Source organism: Uloborus diversus, chromosome 4 (genome assembly GCF_026930045.1).
Source record: "Uloborus diversus isolate 005 chromosome 4, Udiv.v.3.1, whole genome shotgun sequence".
NCBI classification, from domain to species: Eukaryota; Metazoa; Arthropoda; class Arachnida; order Araneae; family Uloboridae; genus Uloborus; species Uloborus diversus.
Genome location: NC_072734.1, coordinates 170,458,360 through 170,480,227, shown reverse-complemented (window position 1 = coordinate 170,480,227; position 21,868 = coordinate 170,458,360). Strand labels below are relative to the sequence as shown.

Sequence of the window (21,868 nt, the reverse complement as noted above, 5' to 3'; positions counted from 1 at the left end):
TACCACCGTGTTATTGCCCACACAATAATACAGATTTCAAAATTCCGACTGAAGCGGTTATAGTTTTGCCATTTTACTATTTTTTTAATAACTGCTTAAGTTGAAACTTTTTAATACTCCAGAATTATTCCCTTAGTTCCACTTCTAGCAGTTGTAACACAACTAATTTAACTGACCCCTTAACTTTTACTTCTAATCGTCCATTTCCTTCATCTGAATATTTAGGCTTGGAAATCCAATGATTGAACTAGATGAGGGTGCATGTGAAGGTGGATGATATTTGATGGGTATTAGGAGAAAAACCCTGACCTGCTGAAGTATTGATTAAAAAAAAAATTGTAATTAAAACCATAGAAAGGAATTAACAAGAAAAGTTTACAGTTCTACTTAAAACACATGTTATCTAAAATTGCAACAACCAACTCTCCACATGCATTCGATAAACAAGCTGTAGCAGTGCCATGTATAACACTAGTAACAGTTTTCCTTTTAAAAACAAAAACCGTCATTAATTATGAGAAAAAATTAACAATGAAAGTAAGGGAAAATAGATATTTATACGTAAAAGGGGCAAAACACCGGGCAAGTTTGTAAATGGTGAATCCAAATTCTTTTCTTACTTCTAGAATAGGAAAAAAGAGCATTTCTGATGGGTTCCAGTGCTTAAAATTCAGAATAAATTCAGTTTCATCGACAGCACAAAAAAAAAAAAAGAAATTCGCGTCGACGTATGACAATATTCATTGCTGTGAAAGACCAAAACCTGATAAATGTCGACATTTAAAGCAAAGATGTCGCCAAAAAACTTGCGAGTATTGGCATTTTGATATTTACAGTATCATAAGTATATTAAAGACACATACATTTTTAAAATCTTTATTAATGCATACCATACTTAAAAAACAAATTTATTTCTTATACCTTGAAATATGATGGGAAACATAACCCTTTGTCACTTGGTTGATGCACATCTAACTTAAAACAATTTTGTACAATATACAGAGATGAGTTGCATTTCAAAAAACATTACACTAACATAAATGAGATGATGCAAGTATGCAGAGAAGTCGTCAAAACAGTTCTAATTATGTTGAGTGAAAAGAGAGTTTTAAAACCGACGGCCTCCACCTCCTCCTCCACTACCTTGGTTTTCTCGAACACTGAAATGAAAAAGATAAATTATTGTAAGGGGAAATCAAAGCCATTCCTTGCCTTAACTTATTTTTGGAAATTAATTTGCACGGCTGACGAAAAAAATCTTCACTGTCAGAAGATAGGGACTTTATGTTACTCAATTACAGAACAACAAAATCACTAGTCTTCCAGACAGGGAAGTCGATGCACACATGGTTTTAAATAACTAGATGACCTAACGAAGACTACAAATTCTTCAATTTAATTCAAACCATATTTTTGTAACACCAACATTAAGAGACTGAAAAAAGGTTGCTGCAATAAGACAAAATATCCCCCCCCCCTCCAAAAAAAAAAAAAAGAAACTCATATAAAATTTAAAATCAGTAATACAATTTTGTCTTTAAATTATTGAGATTTATTATAGTGTTCATAAATGTTACTGATTTAAACAATTAAAAATTATTATTTTACTTAATATTTACAATATTGTTATCAGTACATATTTCAAAACCTTTGAATACATACTTCTTTTAAATACGTACAGTTCTTTGTTATTTAGTCAAAATTAAATCTACCACATATCTAGTCTGGAATTACCATGTTCAATGCACTTTTTCAAGAGAAGGAAGAAATATATTGGCTAATGTGGCAGTTGAAGACCTGATCCGTGAAATTCTTATGTCACAGAAAAACTCATTGATACCATGATGTCATCACGCATGTTCTCTTTTTTGCAATGTCCGAATTTTCTTAGATCCATTAAATTTGGGTCGCAGCTTTAATCCATTTAGCTGAGTACTTGTCCCATCATAATATTAATGTCTTCTTTTCCAAACAGCTCTAATTCTTTAGATGTTTTCTTCTCAAACCTGTACAAGTTCTATAATGTGTTTTTTTTCTTCTGATTTGTGATGTCTTTTTTGTTGTGACAAGAGGTGTCATGCTGTAGGCAAATCATTTTAACAATTCCTAGATCCAGAAAAACTAGAGTAGAAAAAACGTTTTACCTGTAGCACACTATCTTTTAAGTGGCATTACTATCAACACTAATTTAACGCAATCTATATTTGCATTGCACCACATAGAAATTTCATATCAATTCAAAGAAGTACTTTAACACAATTATTGGTATGGATCAAATAAGGCACAATACTGTAGTAGTACATTTGGAAGAAAATGCAATAACTTTGAAGTTTGATATGGGAAAAAAGGAGACCTTAAATTTACCGGATTTCGCTGCAAAAACCGACTTGAAGCAGAAGAATCATTTTGGCACTACTTCACACAACTGCAGCAACTACAAAAGCTCCAGCAGTTGGGTGAGGCAAGAGAAAAAATATGAATCTATTTTATAGATATAACATTCGATTACAAAATTGTATGAGAGTTACACATACCTTTGTTGCATCAAGAATTGTGCAAGTTGTGCTTGTTGAAGAGCACCAGTAATAGTTATAATACGAGTGTTTGTGCTTTGAGTTGCTTCTTCAATGTTAATGTTTGCAGCTGAATCACGACGAATTTTGCGTATACGTTGACCTCCCTTGCCAATTATTGCACCAGCAACCTGAATCAATAGGCATATAGCTTAGAAACCAATTATAAATGCATATAAATTTGATTCATTCTATATTTTAATTTATAAAGTATAGTCGGATCCTGACTTATGCAAGAGATGCGTTCCAAGACTCCTCGCGTAAGTCGAAATTTTATGTATAGTTGTTTAATTATATGTTACGGTTTTTAACCCGACATACAAAGGAAAGGGGTTATGAGTTTGACATGTCTGTGTATCTATGCATCTGTCTGTGGCACTGTAGCGCTTAAACGGATATTCAAAGGGAGGGGAAATTGTTCGAAAGGAGTTGATAGAGTGTTCTTAACTAAGTTGAGTCTTTGGACAAAATTAACAAAGATATTAAAACCCTTTAAAAGGTTTTTTGCGATTTTTGCAGTGAAAACATATTCAAAATTTTAAAAGTTTAGTATCAAAATATAGTAATTTTTTTTTTTTTGGTGTCTTATAGAAAGTGTTTGGAACTTCCATGTTGTATAGAATTCGAATTATGACGTTTCTTAAAGCAGATTTTAAGAAAGGCTAAGCCTTTATTCACGCGATTGGTAACAGAATTCATTGTTGGCAGACAAGGAAAGAAAACGCAGTGATTTAAAATTTTTATCTGTTGGCAATTTCTTATTGTTAACAAATAAAATACTTGTATTTTTAATTGTATAAGGCTTTTGAAAGGATTTTCAATTTTTCCTCTTGATTCTACATTTGCTACTTGGTGATTTTTAAAAATCTGCATTATTCAACATAAAATACTGTTACGATGCACAAAATTAATGATCAATGGGAGAGAGAGATAACAGTATGGTACATTACGTACAGTATGTAGTAACAATAAAGCACTCAAAAATCAAAGATGATTTATGCTGCACAATATGAATATATTTTTAATACAGTAGCTTCACATTTACTTTTATAACATTTACATCTGTGGTGACACCCCTCTTTCAGGGTCTCTAATCTACAATGCCAGAGGAGATTCCAATTTCATATTTTCTGCATTTTGCTTAAACACTGCTCTGCAAGCTTCATATTAAAACTAAGGTTTAGACCTCTCTTGAATTTTAATTATATGAATGAAAGATTCATTCATACCTAATTGTTGTGCTACCGTTTTTTCGCTAAGGCTATGTTTATAGTGCGATGTGTGGGAACTTGCGCAAGTCAGTGATGTCAAAAGGATGAAAATACAGTCACAAAGTCTGTTTAGTAGTCAATAACAAAGCCGAAACTTAGCATCACGATTCCTTTCCAAATATTTTTATGCTAAGAGTGAGAAATTTGCTTTAATTCTAAAATTTGTTGCTTCTGACGAAATCCCGTTATAGCCATTTTGCGTAAGTCGGATCGCGTTGTAGTGGAAGTCGACTGTACTAATTATTTTTTAGAAGCAACAGGATTAATAAGCTCTCACAAGATGCTCAAAAAATTCAAGCAGTTATTGCTGCCACTGAATTCTGTTTCTGCAAAACAGTTGCTATATGTAGGAAATAGTTTCTAAAGTAGTCCCCCTTAAAAAGAAAAAAAAAAGGATTTATATCATAATAAAGTAATGACACTTCAGTTAACCGACATCCAGGGTTTCTGCTACAGTCCCACTTTTTGAAAAATGAAAAAATACTATCCAAATTGCGAAAATAGAATAAGGAATTTGTTCCAATAAGAAAAATAGGGAAAAAAGGAGCAAATTCCGAGATAGGAAGTAAGCATGGCAACATTGAACTTAAATCTTATTTATAAATCTTAGCTAACATGCATTAATTGCTGTTGCAATAATATTTCGTCTTAATGGACATTATGCCCCCCCCCCCTCCCTGCAATAAATGCATTAGTTTTTTTTCCTTTCTTTTTTTAAAGTTTGTTCTCACAATACTAAGAACAATTCTGAATTTTTCATTTAAATTTTTTTTTAAATAAAATCTATTGTGCATTTATCTCTTCAAAGATGTGAAGGCTGAATTTTAGCATTCTCTCCAGTTTGCTTTAAACTTTTTTTCAGTTTTAGCTTTTTTGCTGAAGAATTAAGCTCAGCTTAAACCCTGCTCTGTAAGTGAGAACCCAAAAGTGGTTCATTTTTGAGAGATTTTTTTTTTTTTTTTTTTTTTGTGAAATTCAACTTTATCAATTTATCATTAGTAGTGAGTAGCTGATTCCTCTTTAAAATGATCATACGATAATGATACAAGTTATTTAAAAAGTTAATCCATCTGAACTTTTCCTATTATTTAACCATTCATTTATCTAGTACTTTTTAACTTTCCTTCTGTTCCATCTTTTTCTGTTCATCCATTTGAGGTACAATCTGTCAAAAACAATGAGAACTATCACCCCTATATGGATGCATCGTAATTCAGATTCCTGCATTCAATTGCCAGTTTAAAAATGTCTTGAATCCTCTTTTATTTTTTAGAATTAAAATAGAGAGAGAGAGCGCGTAAAAAATGCATAATTTTTATGGTAATCAGTAAAGATGATTAAAAAGTTAGAGAATTATGTGAAAGCAGGACCACAAGAGTGAGAAAGTTGGCATGCCTGTAATCCTATAAATACAACAATCCTAGAAAAAGTTACTTTAACAATAACTGAAGAGAGCTTACATCATTTGGAATCTTCATGACAATAGAATACATGCCATTGCTGGGATTCATTACTGGCTTTGAAGAAAAAAGTTCCCCTGTGTTCTAAAATAAAGTTGCAATTTTAACATACTGAAGATCCACACAAAACAAAAATATGGAGACAAACAAGCAAGAATCCTCTACTTACAGGCACCGGAGTATTATACGGCTTCATTGGTCTTACAGGACCGCCCATGAATCTGGCCGGAGGGCCGTTCATTCCAGGTCCCCCAGCAGCACCTTGGAATCCCATGCCGGAACTCATCATAGGAGGTCGAGGGCCACCCATTCCAGGGCCCATTGGTTTATCCCCTTGAGGCATGAAGTTTCCCGAATTAGCACCATTCATATTTCCCATCATTCTATTCCTAAAGGACAGCTAAATTATTTTCACCGTAGATGCTAAGTTGATAAATACATAACACACACACGGGTAACTCCAGAATGTGCAAGTTTTGAGTAAGAGTGGGGAAAAAAATCGAAAGGTTTTGAAAGTATTACCTACTAGAAGTAACCATAAACAATGGCCCAGCTAAATTCCAATTATTTTACTCATAATAAAATTTTTTTTTAAATATCTCCCTCACGGAAACTAAAAAAACTTTTAGTTTGAAAATAGAGGTCAATTTATTATCAAAGTAATTTTGTTAATTTTGCAAACAATGAGCTATTTTAGTGATTAGTGTGAATCTAATACTAAGCCCTTTTAATTAAAGCTCAAATTTTAGTTATCCTTTTAATTAAAATTTGTTTTAAAAATAGTATAGTATTAATATATTTCCAAAATAGTAAATCTGAGTAAAGTAAACTCCTGATTATAAGCGGAATAGGGTAGCACGGTAACTGCAGATAATCCGAGCAAAAAAACAATACTTAATGTATGCAATAGATAAAAAATACTGATGACACCCAAATATTCATTTAAATTATAACTAAAAACATTGCTATGATGCGTCATCTAACATTGAATAAAAAATGTGTGAAAATCGAAAAGCGAACAACCAACACAATCATAAGTTTCAGAAGAAAAAAAAAAAGTGAAAGGACCCGCGGATAATCGGGAGTTAACTGTATATACTAATAACTTATAATTTTGGTGAACTGTCTAACATTGATATCTTTCCACTCCATTTATTCCCATCTCAGAAATAATTACATTGATGAGGTCTGTTACTGAGGTGAGGAACAGGCCTAATGGATAATTTTTCAGGGTAAGAATTATTTTTTTTTCCGTTGCTACAATCTGCACATGTTAAGCATATGAAAACAAGAGCACTTTCTTTTTAAACATTAATTTACATCCCTGAAATTCACACTTGTTAAAGAAATAATAAACAAATAAGAATACACTTTTAATAAACACAAGTTATTAAGCAACATGAAGCCACACCATTGTGTGGGAGATGCCACGGAGGTGAGAATTCACGTGCTGTGAATCAAAAATATATTTAAATAAAAAATTTTAAAACATTTTTGGCAGGTTTAAGTAGATACATTTTTGGTGAAATTAAAAAACATTGTTAAATGAATTCTTTCTTAAAATTTCTACTCTAAAAGGAGTGTGACAGAAAAGTTACCCATATACATATACATTATATATACATTAATACACAGTAAAACTTCCATACAATATTTGGGACGACACGAACAATAATTGTTACAAAAGGATTATGAATCGTTATATTGAAAAATGATTTTATAAATTTGAAAGACAAGATTTTGCATGGTTTGTCAGATTATAATTATAAGAATTTTAACTAAGAGCAATTTTAAACCTTAAAAATTGAATTGTAGCACATACACGATAAATGAAAGTTGAATTTTGATGCAAATATTTGAAATGAAATAAATATTTGAACTAATCAAGTTTATTTTTACCCAAAATTGGATCCGCTTCCACCCCAGCCTCCAGTATTTCCACCACCGGTATTTCCTGGGCCCATTTGATTCCAACGATTACCCATATTAGGACCTTGTCCCATAATACCACGTCCTCGGCCACCAAAATTTCCTCCAAATCCTCCTCTTCCTCGGCCAGAACCACCATCTGGTCCACCAAACCTGAAATTTCATGCCTTTACTTTAAAGTAATTCAAAATGAGCATCATTTTTTGTTATAAAAATATCAAGAGAGGTATAGAATTGAGCATTATCTATACATTTTACAAAACATGGACAGTACTTCTTTGACTTATTTGGATCACTGTGAACCCTTTTTATTTTAGTCAACCCAGAAATGCACACATTCTACTAACCAAACACTTATAAATGCCTGTTACTTCATAAAAGCTTGACTTTTATCAGAAAGTAAATTATAAAAACTAGTGATGAAACTTTTAATTATCAAAACATTGCAACACTATTATGAAACTAATGTTATAAGTTGAAAGATCATCCAATTTCAAACTAAATCAAAAATGCTACTCTAAATTTCTATACATGGAATAGGATTTGAACTTTGTTTATAATGATGAAAACTATAATGGCCTTTGTAACTGCTAAAAAAAAATATAGGAATAACCAGTACAAATGATAACTGATGACCTTTCCTTTGTTCAGGAGCAAGAGATGCTATTAGTCCTTCCAGATGCTGGTATCATGACTTAGAAAAACTTCTCAATAAAAGCCTATGCAGGGTTTGAACTGGGCTTGGGGGGGGGGGAAACACTACAGACCATGATAGGAGTGGATTAAGACACATAAATGGAGCAGTTAGAAAACCGTTCTCTAATCTCTTCTGGCGGGAAAGGAGGGAGGAAATAACAGTTTTTTTTAGTAATGCCATTCTTGTTCAATCACAGAAGGGTGAGGGTGGGAAGAGGGGATGAACCTAGAGTATGAGTTATTTCCTAATTGTTTGAATCATTTTACTACAGGATTTTCCTTGTGACTCCTATATTTTGTAGTTACATCAATGTCCAAATGAATAAATACTAGTTAAAATAAGTAAGAACTTAATTCTTTAAGTTCTTTATTATGACATGAAGAAATTAACAAATAATGTAAAATAGATCTTTAATCTAGTAAGCTAACACCATGGATATCTGATATAATAAAATCTTCTTGGGAAAGAAGCATTTAGATTACTATGAGGTTCAGCAATACTTTAGACACTTTCACAAATTCATCAATGTTTATGCTTTGAAACAAAACTTGTTACCTCCATAAAATAAAAGAAAATGCCTTACCCTCCTCGGAAGGAACCCCTTCCTCTGCCTTTGGAACCAGAATCTTCAAAGCCACCATAATCAGAAGAAAACATAGGGTTAAAGTGATGAGGATCATACTGCTTATTGGCACCTTTGATAGGAGCCTAAAAATGAATTATTGTAATTAAGATTAAGAAGTTAATTATTAGCATTAATTTTCACTCAGATTATATTAATGAAATTTTACCTGACTAATAATATGACAAATTTCTTTCACACAATCCACAGCAACATTAGGATAGCCAGTAATCTGAACAACTCTTTCAGTTGAGTTTGGACAACAGTTACTAAAGATTTTGATCTGTGCTCCTGTTTTCTAAAAAGTAAAGATGAATTTAGACATATTTGTACGCTACAAACATTCAAGTCAAAATTATAATAATAATAATAAAAAAAGAGTTGACCAGTGAGTGAAGTATAGATTTTAATTCAAGCCATGTGTTTTATTTCTAACCACAATAACTCATTTTTTCTGCTCTTGTTAATTTTTACTTTTTGATACTTTAACTAAAAAGAATTTTAAAAGCTGAATAATTGAACAAGGAATAACAATTTCAAAAATTTCTTTTTGCAGTTCCCTTACAGAATTTTTGCGACTATTCCTTTAAGACAGCGGTTGCCAACCAAAATCAACCAATGATTTACTTTTCAAGATTAGCTTACACCAAGACAGACTTTTTTGGGGGAGGGGGAAGGAGAGGAGGGGGGCTCATGCATACACAATTTACTTTACAAATTACAACTTTAAAAAAATTCTAAAGTTCAACTTTTTAAATTGAGTACCAGATTTACTACTTTCAATTTCTTAACTTTTTTCCCTCTCTCTATTCTTGAAATAATAACTCATTGTCCTTAATTTATAGCGAACCCTTGATGTGGGTCTTTTATAAAAAACCATATCAAGTTTAATCTGTAAAACATAATGTCTGTTACAGAGTACTTTTCAAGAACAAATAGCAAAGATTTTTTTTAATATAAAAAATTGTGGTACTTCCAGCAATTTAAAATTGTTTGAAGAACTTTCGATTCAAAATCTGTGATTTTCTTGATTCTTTCCAAAAAATGATATTTATTTTAAAAAAACATTCAAGACCTGAATTTTCTTTAAAAAAAGAAACAAATTTTGAATGTTACTATGATGGACTGAAAGATGACTATAGATCTACTGGTTGATCGATGATCGTGGTCGACCATTTACCTACCGCTGCTCTAAGGTTTTTGACATGAGCAACACAACTCAAATGCACACACACAAAAAAAAAAAAAAAAAAAAAAAATTAATAATAAATAAATAAAATAAATAAAAAATAATATATAAAATTAACATTTTGCAACCCTACTTAAATGAGTCTAAAGGACTTCTCTTTTGAAAGAGCTGCATTTTCAGAAACTAAAATCTTAAATTTCCCAAGCAATGGGTAGGTGATATAATTATTTCTGTCAAATCATTTTTAAAAAGTCCTTTGTCATTTTTTTTTTGGGGGGGGGGGACTGCTTGCTTAAAGAACCTAATTTAATGTCCAAAATTATGAGTTCAATTTTACAGAAACAGGAATCATCTCAAAAGTCCGCAGACTCCTGCTGTGACTATTATTCAACATATTCTATTTTTTAGTAAGAATAAACAAAGGAAAAAAAACTGGTCTGACACTGCCACACTAGTGATATGTCAAGAAAATTGTTTTGGAATCTATTATTGGGAACTTTGAAAATTATTTTAAAAAAAATACTAATTGGATAACAACATGTCTTGCACAGATGTCACATGATTAAAAAACAAAAAAAGAATTCCCTTACTTAAATTTGCAACACTTCCAACTCTTCTTCCCATAATTTAATAAAAATACATTTTTCAATATTTTAGAATAAAGAAATAATTTATGAGAAATTTAAAATAACAAATGATACACTACCTCTCTTAATTCTTTTATTCTTGATCCACCTTTCCCAATCAAACACCCAGCATGGCTCTGGTGAAGCAGCATACGCAATTCGCAATCAAATTCCATGTTATGATGGTGGGAGTACTGTATACAAAATAATTTCATAGCATGTCACATAAAAAGTTTTTAATGCAAAATCATTCAAATTACTATTCTCCAACTTCAAAGGAAGTATAAGATTGCATGTTATGTAATAAGTTTTTAAATTTTCCCTTAGTTTCCTAAGCCGACAACAGGGTTCCCACCCTTTTTTGAAAATAAAAATTAAGGACTTCTAAAGAAATTTTGGAGAAAGATTATGGATTATCACCTACGTCATAATTCAAGACTAAACAAAACATTTTGATGCAAATGTAAGATATTAACTACATTCTCTGGGTATCAAATAAGCTGTTTTGTATTTATGCTTGAAGACTAGCTAAGGTGCAATTTCTTGTAGTGTTTATACTCTAGATTTTAACCTCAGTTTATCGAAGGTTTAATACCTTGAACTAATACAGCTCCCCCCCCCCCCCCCAAAAAAAACTTTGCTATTAATTACAAACATAACACAGTACCATTAGAAATTCCACAAATTAGTTATAATCAAAGGGCAAAATATAATTGCCAAGACCTGAATGTCTTGGGCCCCATATTACAAGTCTTTTTAATTACAGGAATGAAGGACTTCTAAGGTCTTAAGCTAAAATTAAGTATTTTGAAGTGCCTTTAACTTTAAAAACTAAAACTTGGGAAATTTTAAGGACTTACGGACAACTGCATAAAAGCAAGAAATTGTTTACATCAAATGAGTAATTTCCTAACAATTTAGCACTGCATACAAAATAAACTAATGTAAATTGCAAAAAATAACTTGATAAATTTACGATTATTTTTCTTTTGAAAATTAATACTTAAACAAAGAAAAAAACTCACATCATCTAGCTTCGGAAGAATGTCCAACAAGATGTCTCCTAGGGTTTCAATGTCAGCCACAATAGCTAATATACTATAAAACAACAGATATTATTAATACTAAATTACAAACATTTTCATTTTTAAGAATGCAATTATTTCTATGCTATTAAAGGTGAGGGAAAAGCATAACTTATTATGTTATTCTTTTCCAAAATCTTTTAATCTATAATAAACTGCATGAAATGCAACTCCCAAAATGATACCTAAAATTTTCTTATATCAATTTCTAAAGAGTTTTAATCAAGAACAGAGCGGATACGCTACACATAATTCAAAATCAGTGTCAAGAAGAAACAACCGTTCATACTGTCTTGTTAAGCAGCAATCATACAAGGTATTATCAATATTGGACTAATTCAAAACCAAAACATTTTTGCGACATATACTATAAACAAGACAAGTTAAGATTGGATACTCCTTCATTAGACAAGAATTGAATTAAAGGATAATTATTCTCTTTTCAATTGCTTTGTAAAATTTATAGGCTTTGGAACAACATTAGGTAAAGCACATGAGGCTATGCGGACAAAAAAGGGCAAACTTGCCAATGCCACTAAAGTTTAGTTCGCCCCTGTGCACATATAGCCTCATACTATGACTAAAATTAATTTAAATTAAAACAACCTATATATGCTCTTTTTTAAAGGTTTAAATAAGTAAATACGAAATGCATATTGCTGAATAGTGATCAATATTTTGTCTTAACTGATATAACTTCTCAATGTACAGCCATGTTCAATTAAACTTGTAAACAGATGTTAATTGACTAACATGAATGAAATTGACCAATTTTCTAAAGTATAGGACATTTAAAAAAAAAAGAAATAGGACAAAAAAGTTTAAGGTAAACAGCAAAATTAAATTATTATATAAAAATTCCTTTTTTGTATTACTGCAATGAACATGGAATTATTATATTCCTTATTGAAACTTTCAGTTTTTTGCTATTGAAATAAAATTTGTCACAAAAAAAGAAAACATAAAAATAATTTCTAAAAAAATAGGTAATGTAACTTTTGTAAAGGGGTATTTTTTGAAAGTTTTCGAATGAGATTAAAATTGAACCAATTAAATAATTGTTTTCGGGTAAAAAGAGCCATTTAATGCTTTTTTCGGGCCTTAAAATTTGAACGGTTCGGTACTTCTTTGGCATTTGAAAACCCTCTTACGTTCTTTCTAGAGTGCCCAAGTACCTCTGCCAAATTTAGTCGAAATCTGACAAACTGTGGATTCATATAGGGAATATACATACTAATAAAAATAGACACATATTCTTTAGTTTATTTATATAGATATAATTTTATCCTTTATCCTTGAATTAAAAAAAAAACTTTATAAAACAATCTTTTGTAAGCTTAAGCTCTCCAATGACGAGCCTTAAAAACACAATAGAATAACTCGCTTTCAATTACTTGCTAGTAGTTTTCATATTTTACAACAAACATTTGAATATAAATTTAACAAGTATATTTTTCAAGGAAATTTCATCAAGCAAGCTTCTAGCTCAGAAATTACATCGAATTTTTTTTAAGTCAGCTTTTGGTATTTCTATCTTAACAAAACATTGCTTGAGTTGTGAACAGTTTATCTTCCTTTTTTTAGGTGCAATGATAGACTACATTCTTTCCCGACAGCCTGAATTGCGGCATCATTATTACTTAAATATAGTTGTATTGGTGTAGCAATCAATAGATCATCATTGACTAGAAGGATAAATGATTTAAAGTGGATCTTAAGTTAAGGTAATCTTAATCTCTCCTGTATAAAGTTACTAATTGTGAGTTTCTTACTTATAATTTTATTGACTTCTAAGGAATGGCATAAATTACATGTTCTATTCACTTTGATGCCAGCAGAAAATTACAGACTAATATGGATTGCTTCTAAAAATTATTCGAGTAGTAACATGCTGTTTATACATTACATAGTTGAAATTAGGCAAAAAGTTCAAAAAATGTCTTGAATCAAAAATTTAGCTAAGTTATTTTAGTAACAAGAAAACTTTAATTTCAATGTATTTTTCATAATTATTTATTTTAATTAATATTTTAAGCTCAATTTTGAGCTAATAACAAATTAAGTATTCAAAGATGAATTAAAAATTTATTTTGCTTTGAATTTTGGAAAATGAATACTTCTTCAACTGAACTTTGGAACATAATTCCACACAGCAAGATTTTTCTTTCTTTTATTGACAGTTACTTGCTTAATACTTATATTCATATTTCATAAGTGTTAAGCCTTCTTCCCGGTACAAAAATGCCTTGCAAAATGTAGACGGGCCACTTCATTAGTGACATTCCTAGAAAATAATGTATTGAATTCAAACAGGGGGCTTCTTAAATTATTAAAAATCTGCACGTTTGACGTATACCTTTGCAAGACTTGTACTGGGAAATTCCACACTTAAACATGTCCTTATTGCACATGAATTCAATAAAGATCAATAAACTTAAAATCATAAAACTATAGAAAAATAAAAAAGGGGCAAACTTTCAAGAGCATACCGTTCTGGGCCAGGGCAGTCGGGAACTGTAACACTTGCTGTGAACTTCAGGGGCGAGGGACCCATTTCCGCAAGGGCAATCAATCATTAGGGCAGAGGGTGGAGGACATGAATATACACATGGTAGAAAAGCAGAAATCCAGATTATAGTCACATAATCCAATTTTGAACAGCAAATAAATTTGCCATGTAAAGTCATATGATGAGATATTAGGACATCAGCAGAAGCAGGGCAAAGGGTGAACCATCATGAGGGCAGGGCATAGAGGGAGAGAAAGGTTAATAAAAAATACTCATTAGCCTAAGGTTTAATGTATCTTCACTTTGCAGCTGAAATATAAGGTATGATGTAAATAATGAAATAATAAAGCAATGACTTTAAATCGTACTAGATGACAATGCTTCATTTAAAAAATAATGAATTTATTAAAGCAATGAACAAACTCAAAATAAATAAAAATAAAATAACTTAAATTTTAAAATTAGATTCAATCTTGATAAGTGGGAAATTATTTTCTAGTTGTGTATATGCAATATTTAGTAAAATTTAAATGCAAAAAATACCTTTCTTGATGTACATGAGTTTTAAAGAAAAGAAACAGGTGCTTATGATTAAAATATCAAAAAATTTAGTACTTTTTCAATCTTTAAGCAAAGTATACAGGTATTGAGCTTTTGAGTCATTATCAATAAAATATGTTGCAAAAGTAAACTTGACCGTATTGGTTTAAACAAATTGTTAATTTTTTTTAATGATACTTAAAGTTCTGCATCATTGGATTTCTTTCTTTCGAATCGGAGCGAAATTAAGCAAAAACTTCAATGTGTAATAACATTACACAAATATGATGCCATAATTGCATTTGGTTTTTACATGCAGAATCTTTTCAAGAATGCATTTCAGTATTAGGTTCCAGCCGGTTCACTCAACTATTATTTAAACTCCCATCAAATTAGTTAGAAAAAAGTTTGACATATTGTAAAGCTCATTAACACTTTTTCTTAGATTAATCAGTCTTTAAGTTAAATGAATATGATGAAAAAAAAGGTATTGGAAAAACTAAACACTAAAAATATTTTATCTCCAAATAAAGAGAAAAAATAGGCTGAACCACATTAACAATCTAGTACATAAAGGGGAAAAAATGTGACAAAACCAGTAATTTTCAATTTTAAACCAGTATGACAAGTTTTGGTTAGAAATACTAATTTAGATTTTGAAAGTTTTTGTAGGATTTAGCTTAGTAGCAAATAAAATAGGAAAATTATGGTTTTCTGATATAATTTTCATGATTTTTGGAAGATGCACTGGGAACTATTTAAAAACAACTGCATTTCAAATAGTTGCCTCATCAAAAAAATTATAATAGCTTATCGCAAAAAGTCCCGGTGAGCTTACACTCTGCTTTACGGTATCTTATTTGAATAGTCAAATTATGACACGTATTTATTTCAGGGCACGTAATAGATACTTCTTAGAACTATTTATTAAAATCTTTATGAAAGATAATGCATGACCAAAATGAATCTGAAGCTTTGTGAATGGCTTGAATTAAATCAAATGCAACTGGACAAAGTTTCTAAATATGATGAAATATAAATAAAATTAAAAGTAATAGTGCACACAAGTTGACCCGAGTAAAATTTTAAATGGAACTAAAATTTAGTTTTAATGTAGTGAAATATAAATCACAACAAATAAATTGGAATTAAATGAAGTAGATGCAAGAATTTAGTCTATCTTGAATGAAAAAAAAGCCTCTAAAGGTTTTACTTGGCATTTTTAAATAACTATTCAAATTGTATATAGTTCACTATGAGAAAGAACAAATAGTAACACCTTGACAGAGCATAAAATAAGTGATCTTGTTCAAACTTAGATTGAATAAGTAGTTATTGCTTTTACTAGGCATAATCCTCTCACTTTATTTAAAGGAACATTTGCACACAGTGCACAAAAGGGCATTAAAATACCGATAAAATGCTTGCTGAACTGCTTTCTTATAAATTCTAATCTTTGGCACTAATTTGTTCTGAAATAGAAACTATTGCAATCATTCCAGCAAAAGGTATAGATGAAAAGTTAAAAAGCAGTGCACGCACTCTGTCACTTGATGTGCCCAAAGGCAAACTAGCTATTGGGAACAAAAAAGATTTGATTTTCATATGTAAGAAGGCCAAATAAAGCAAAAACAGCAGTTGTCAAATCAATGTATAGTTAGAACATTATGGGTGTATAGAAATACAGTAAACTCCAGATTATCAGAGGTCAGATTATGCATTGTTTGGATTATCAGAGGGTTTTTCATTTTTTTTTTAAACTTATGATTATGTTATAGTTCACTTTTAGATTTTACATATATTTTTTATATTTAATAATAGAAGATACAACATAGCAATGTTATAAATTTTAGTTATAATTTAAATGTTGTGTGAGTGCTATTAATATAATTAATTATCATTAATAATTAATTATATGCTTAATTATCATTTTTTATATATTATTTGGATTATCTGCGGTTGCCATGCCACCCTATTCTGCAGATAATTGGGAGTTTACTGAAAGTCCTCGACTAAGACTCAGTCTCGAATTTAAAAAAAAATTAAGGAAAAAAAAACTACAGGTGGTTATTCAGTGTTACATAATATTCTACACAACATAGGCTGCTTAGTTACAGGTAGGAATGTCTCGAACAGTGTGTTACAGCTACAGCTTGAGCTAATCAATAGCAAATACAACGATCAAAGATTTCCTGGGGATACCATGACCTTTTGTATCCCAATGGTTGGGCCACGGTATCATCTGTCATGGTCTGAAGAAACAGAAAATATGATCAAGTACTTATCAACAAATAAAAAATTTATTTTTAAAGGAATACATGCATTTCCTACAAAAAAAAATTGCGACTAAAGATAAAGGGCTTTTAAAAATCAAAGGAAAAAATAAACATTTTTTTTATATCTGTTCTGAGATAAAATCAAAGAAATACAGGTGAAAATGTAAATTAAAATACTAAACAAACATTAAATTTAATTACACTGTAAAAGCCATTTCAGCAAAATATGTACCTTATCTAATCTCATTTTGAATAAGATAATTAAAACATTATGTATTAAACTACAAAGTTAATTTTTGAACGATGTAGATTTACTTAGAAATTAATCAGAACTTATAGTTGCAATATCATTTTCTGAATCAAAGCAGAATTATCAACAGAAAGATAAATACTGAAATGACAGAAACATGAACTGTAAATTACAAATAATTCTTGAGGTAATTAAAAAAAAAAGGGGGAGTAAAGCGTTAAAAAGCTATAATGATTTTCTTGAAACCTGTTAGAAATATAACTTAAAAAAAGCAGCCAATTCGGATAATGAATCAAACAATCGTGGCAGCAAAATGTTTTAAATTATTTACTTTTTGAAGTTTTTTTTTTAAACAAAAATCTCATTTTTTTTTTACTATCACAATAGAAGTATAACTTAATTGACATACCTCAGTCCTCAATCTGTTGATATTTGATCCACCTTTCCCAATAATTGCACCGGCATTCTGTGTACATAAAAATAATTCAATTAAAAAGTAGTATGTTTACAAGAAAAGAGTGTACTCAAAACATTTTTTAAATTCTGATTTTTCTTTTTTAAAGAGACTCTAGGGCAGGGGTCTGGCCAGAGGATATTTGGGTCCGTTAACGAACCCTTCACAAAAAACGGATCAACCAAAACAGACCTTTCACAAAATCCTGATCAAACAAAACGGACCTTTCACAAAATCCTGATCAACCAAAACGGACCCTTCACAAAATTCTGATAAACAAGAACGGATCTTTCAAATTGTTTATTGAAAGAGCAAATCTGAAAGCAAAATAGCGCATATTAAACAGATAATATTTAGAACCTTTTCTAAAGTCAAATTAGAGGGCTCAGCTATACAAAATCTGCTAATTTTGCAAAGAAAAAAAAATTGGCACTCTTGTGATGCTCCTGCAGTGATAAATTGCTACTGCCAAATAAATATAATATTTGTTTCTTGGAAAGAAATTAACAGCTGAAAATAAGTTTGGTTTTAAATAATTTTGTTTGTTTTATCATCACAGCTAATTAGCAGCGGTGTTGTTGTAAACCTTTCTGAAAAGGCGTTGGTAAGCGAAATGAACTTAGAACTGCAAAGGGATAGTAAGGGTGGGGAAAAAAATATGATCGCTTCAGATAGGGTTACCAACTTCAAAATTATCGCCATTTAGCATCTGGCATGGCAATCAACCTTTATAATGACTTGATTAGAAAATATTCCCATCATTTTACCAGCTTGTCAATATTTGGATTTATATGGTGCTGTGCAATGTTTAACTGTTATTTTGGGAGAAAATTATATGGGTTTGATTTTTTGATGCTAATAGGGATGATTAACTTTAAATAAACTTTTAATCGCAGTTTTTTTTTCTTTAGATGTCTACATTTGAAAAATACAATTTAACATCCGATATAAGAATCATATTTTGTACTTTTCTCAAGCTAGGACTAGCTAGCTTTTATTAGGATGCAAATAAATGAAAAGTCTATTTTTGTTAGAACATGCATTTTAAGCAAAATTTTGTTTTCTTTAATGAGTCAAAAATTAAAATGCTGAATCGATGGTTTAGTTTTATTTTTGCTTCAACTGTGTCCACAGATTTTTATGATATGTTTACCATAGGACTAAAATGCAACTTAATAATAATTTTATCAAAAATATTTTTTACAAGCCGTTTTTATTCGTTTAATGCCTTCACTTTGATAATTGCAATCTCTTTGCATCCGCTATGGGAATCCGATTTTTTGATGTTTAATACGCTTTGTTAAAAAGTAAACAAATAAAATATCTATTTATTTTTGTTAAAATCACAGAATTTGTAAGTTTTAAACAAAATTCTGTGCTTTTTAAGAGTGTCTTGGGTCAAAAAGTTAAAAGCTGAACCCTTGTCTGAATTTTTTTTTTTTGTTAACAATTATTTTAAATGCTATACAGAAATATTTCTAGAATGGTAGATAAATATTGCTACTTGAGGAAGCGATGCCCCCCCCCCCCCACCAAATACTAGAAAAAAAACCCCAGAATGACATTCTGAACATAGAAGAGGAAAACACTCTACTTTAAGTTTAAATGATGCAGTTTGTGCCCACTCTAAATTCTAAAATTTCGAAATCATTTGATTTTTCACAAAATTCACTTTTCACAAAATTTTATTTTTCACAAAAAACGAACCCTATGAAAAATCCTGGACAGACCCCTGCTCTAGGGACTTACAATTATTAATTTTATTAATAAAAAATGTATTGTACTTCAAAAACAATACTTACACAAAAAAATTTCCAGTAAAAATTTCAAAAAAAAAAAAAAAAATTCAGATTTTTTTTCATTTTTTTTCCAAGTACAATTATATTTTTCAATCAATTAATAACAAAACATTAGACAAAATGTACAATTAGTACATTAAAATTACAAAAATGGACAGAATTAATAATTGAATCTATAATTCAGCTAGAATCTAGGAAATTAAAATCAGTGATTTAAATCATTTAAGTAATAATTCTATCAAGATTTAAAATTTGATTCTTAAATATATTGTTAAATGCATTTGAAATTCATAGGAAATGGAAACTCTCATACTTTGCTTTGTACTAAGAAACGAATATCAACTGCACGACCACCACTCCTAGGACGTTTAGAAGGACCCTCGCAATTATCCATATCGTCTTGTGCTTCACGTTTAAGGGATTTATATGAATCTGCACATAAAATAAAAAATGTATATATTAATACATATATACACACACATTGGAAACTTTTTTTTAAATAAAAATTAGAACAAATGAAAACTTACCAGAATCAGTCATCCTAAAATACTAAAACAAAAATTCTAAACAGAAAAACTGGTCAAACGATTCCAGTGTAGAGAAAATAGGTTCTTTCTGAAAAAGAAAATAATCATTAATATAAGTAAATGATCCATTGAAAAATTTGAGTAACATAGCCAAAACTAAGAAAGGCGAACTACAAATTGAAGCTTACTTCTGCAATTTAATATTACCAGCAGGGATGATAGTGGCTCTACATCCCTAACCCGATAAGTTATGGATTAAAAGGAACATTACCCTGAAATGCTATTAATGTTCTGCATTTCATTTGTAGTAGTGGGCTCAGAGGGGAGAGGGGTCCATGAGATTACACCATAGAAATTTTTAGAAGGGTGTTTTGTGGGTCTAAGAAACAGGAATAAAAATAGTTCTCACTCACCAACACACCTAGATTGTTTAGGAAAACAAGGAGTTCAAATCTTATGAATGTGAAAGGAAACTATATTTGCAAATGTTAAAACCCTAGTCATATAAATGCTCTTCATTTAATGATAGGGAGGCGGGTGGGAAACTTCAAGTTCAGGGATCTGTCCCGGATTTTTCACGGTCTGTTTTTCTTATATTTTTATCAACTGCAAGGTAAGGTCGGCTGAAATATATCTAGTCATAGAAGTGATGCAGCGTAAAATTATGTTGCACACCAGCTTAACAACGTGAGGCCAACTAGAGTCATTATGATTCATATTTTAGAAAATTCAAAATTATATTTTCTTAAACAAAACAGAGAAAGAAAAGAAAAAAAACGAAAATTCGAAACTTTTTCAAAAATGAAAAGAATTTACGATCAGCCAACATGTCATCCTCATCTTCTCATTAACAACCAATGATCTTTTGAATATAGTTTTAATAAATTTTGGGCGACAAATACTTATTAAAACACAATATTAAATTTTATATATTTGACATCGTAAAACATAATGTTAATAAATTCGACACAACTGCATTGCAAAAACAGTTTCAAGGAACACGCCTGTATGCCGCCATTTTCATGAATCAGTTTCGAACGCAATTTTGAAAAGAAAAAATGGTAAAAATAGAGTACAATAATTTGTATAACATCAAGCCTGTTATTCAATACTTACTTACAGTATAAAATACACGTATCTGCAGTTGAAAAATATATTCAACACTTTTCCCGGCGAACAAGTTTGATAAAACAAAAAATGAACGGCGTCGATTAGCAGCTATGAAAATCGATAATGACAAAATGAATGTCAATAGCAACACCGTTGCCAAATTACAGAAGGAAAAGGAAAAAAAAAACTGATATGCGGCAAGGTGTTTTTGTTCTTTTCTTTTATGTTAATTTATTTTTTAATGTTAAGCAAAATATTAGATAAATCTGCAAAAAACAGTTAGAACACACTGCCGGAAAAAACGGCTCATTGGAGGCACATAAGAAAATTCCCCATCTAAGAGGAAAACAGGCAGTGCCGGATTTGGAATTGTGGAGGCCCCTAATCAGGGTCCGAAAAGATCATCATATTTTCGAAAATATCCGATACTTTGATATATATCCGAATATTTTGATATATATGTATATATCCGATATTTTTGACCCGTGAAAGGAAGGATATTTTGTAAAAATTTTATTGTGGAAGCCCCTTTGTTGTGGAGGCCCCGGGGCAGTAGCCCCGCCTGCCCTCCCCTAAATTCGGCCCTGAAAACAGGTGAGCCGAAACGTTGATCGAGAGGAATTGGAAAATCAACACTTCCACTACCCCTTTTATAGAACCAACACCAACTCTACTAATATCGTAGTTTTATATACAGTCAAGTAATTTTAGGCTGCTTCTTCTCCATTCAAGATGGATTCTGTCTAGTAAGTGGAAAAAGCGGCTTTTTTCAAAGGTAGAGTCATATAGGGACTCTATTCAAAGGTAGGAGTGTCTAAAGTGCCTATATAGGGACTCTAGGAATGTCCAAAGATCGCTGGCGCATCTGCCTGCCAATTTTTCAAAACGCCCCAAGAACGAGAACCCCCTAAAAACATTGCGATCCTAAAATGAGAGTACCCCCCCCCCAAA

At 30.7% G+C, this 21,868-nt stretch overlaps 1 protein-coding gene across 2 annotated transcripts; it reads right to left on the bottom strand.

Moving 5' to 3' along the window:
- Positions 1 to 860: 860 nt before the first annotated feature.
- Positions 861 to 21,059, bottom strand: LOC129219674 (heterogeneous nuclear ribonucleoprotein K-like). 2 transcript variants are annotated; one of them, XM_054853950.1, is made up of 14 exons: positions 20,928 to 21,059; positions 19,808 to 19,895; positions 19,594 to 19,712; positions 17,437 to 17,493; positions 13,942 to 13,985; positions 11,393 to 11,465; positions 10,448 to 10,561; positions 8,722 to 8,850; positions 8,514 to 8,638; positions 7,204 to 7,386; positions 5,474 to 5,693; positions 5,305 to 5,388; positions 2,535 to 2,704; positions 861 to 1,160 (listed from the first exon to the last, which is right to left on the bottom strand). In XM_054853950.1, exons 2-14 carry the CDS (start codon positions 19,818 to 19,820, stop codon positions 1,109 to 1,111), a joined length of 1,383 nt encoding a protein of 460 aa, XP_054709925.1. In that variant the 5' UTR covers positions 19,821 to 19,895; positions 20,928 to 21,059; the 3' UTR covers positions 861 to 1,108. The 2 variants fall into 2 exon arrangements, with proteins under 2 accessions (XP_054709925.1, XP_054709926.1); XM_054853951.1 differs by having other exon boundaries at positions 20,924 to 21,050.
- Between the last annotated feature and the right edge of the window lie 809 nt (positions 21,060 to 21,868).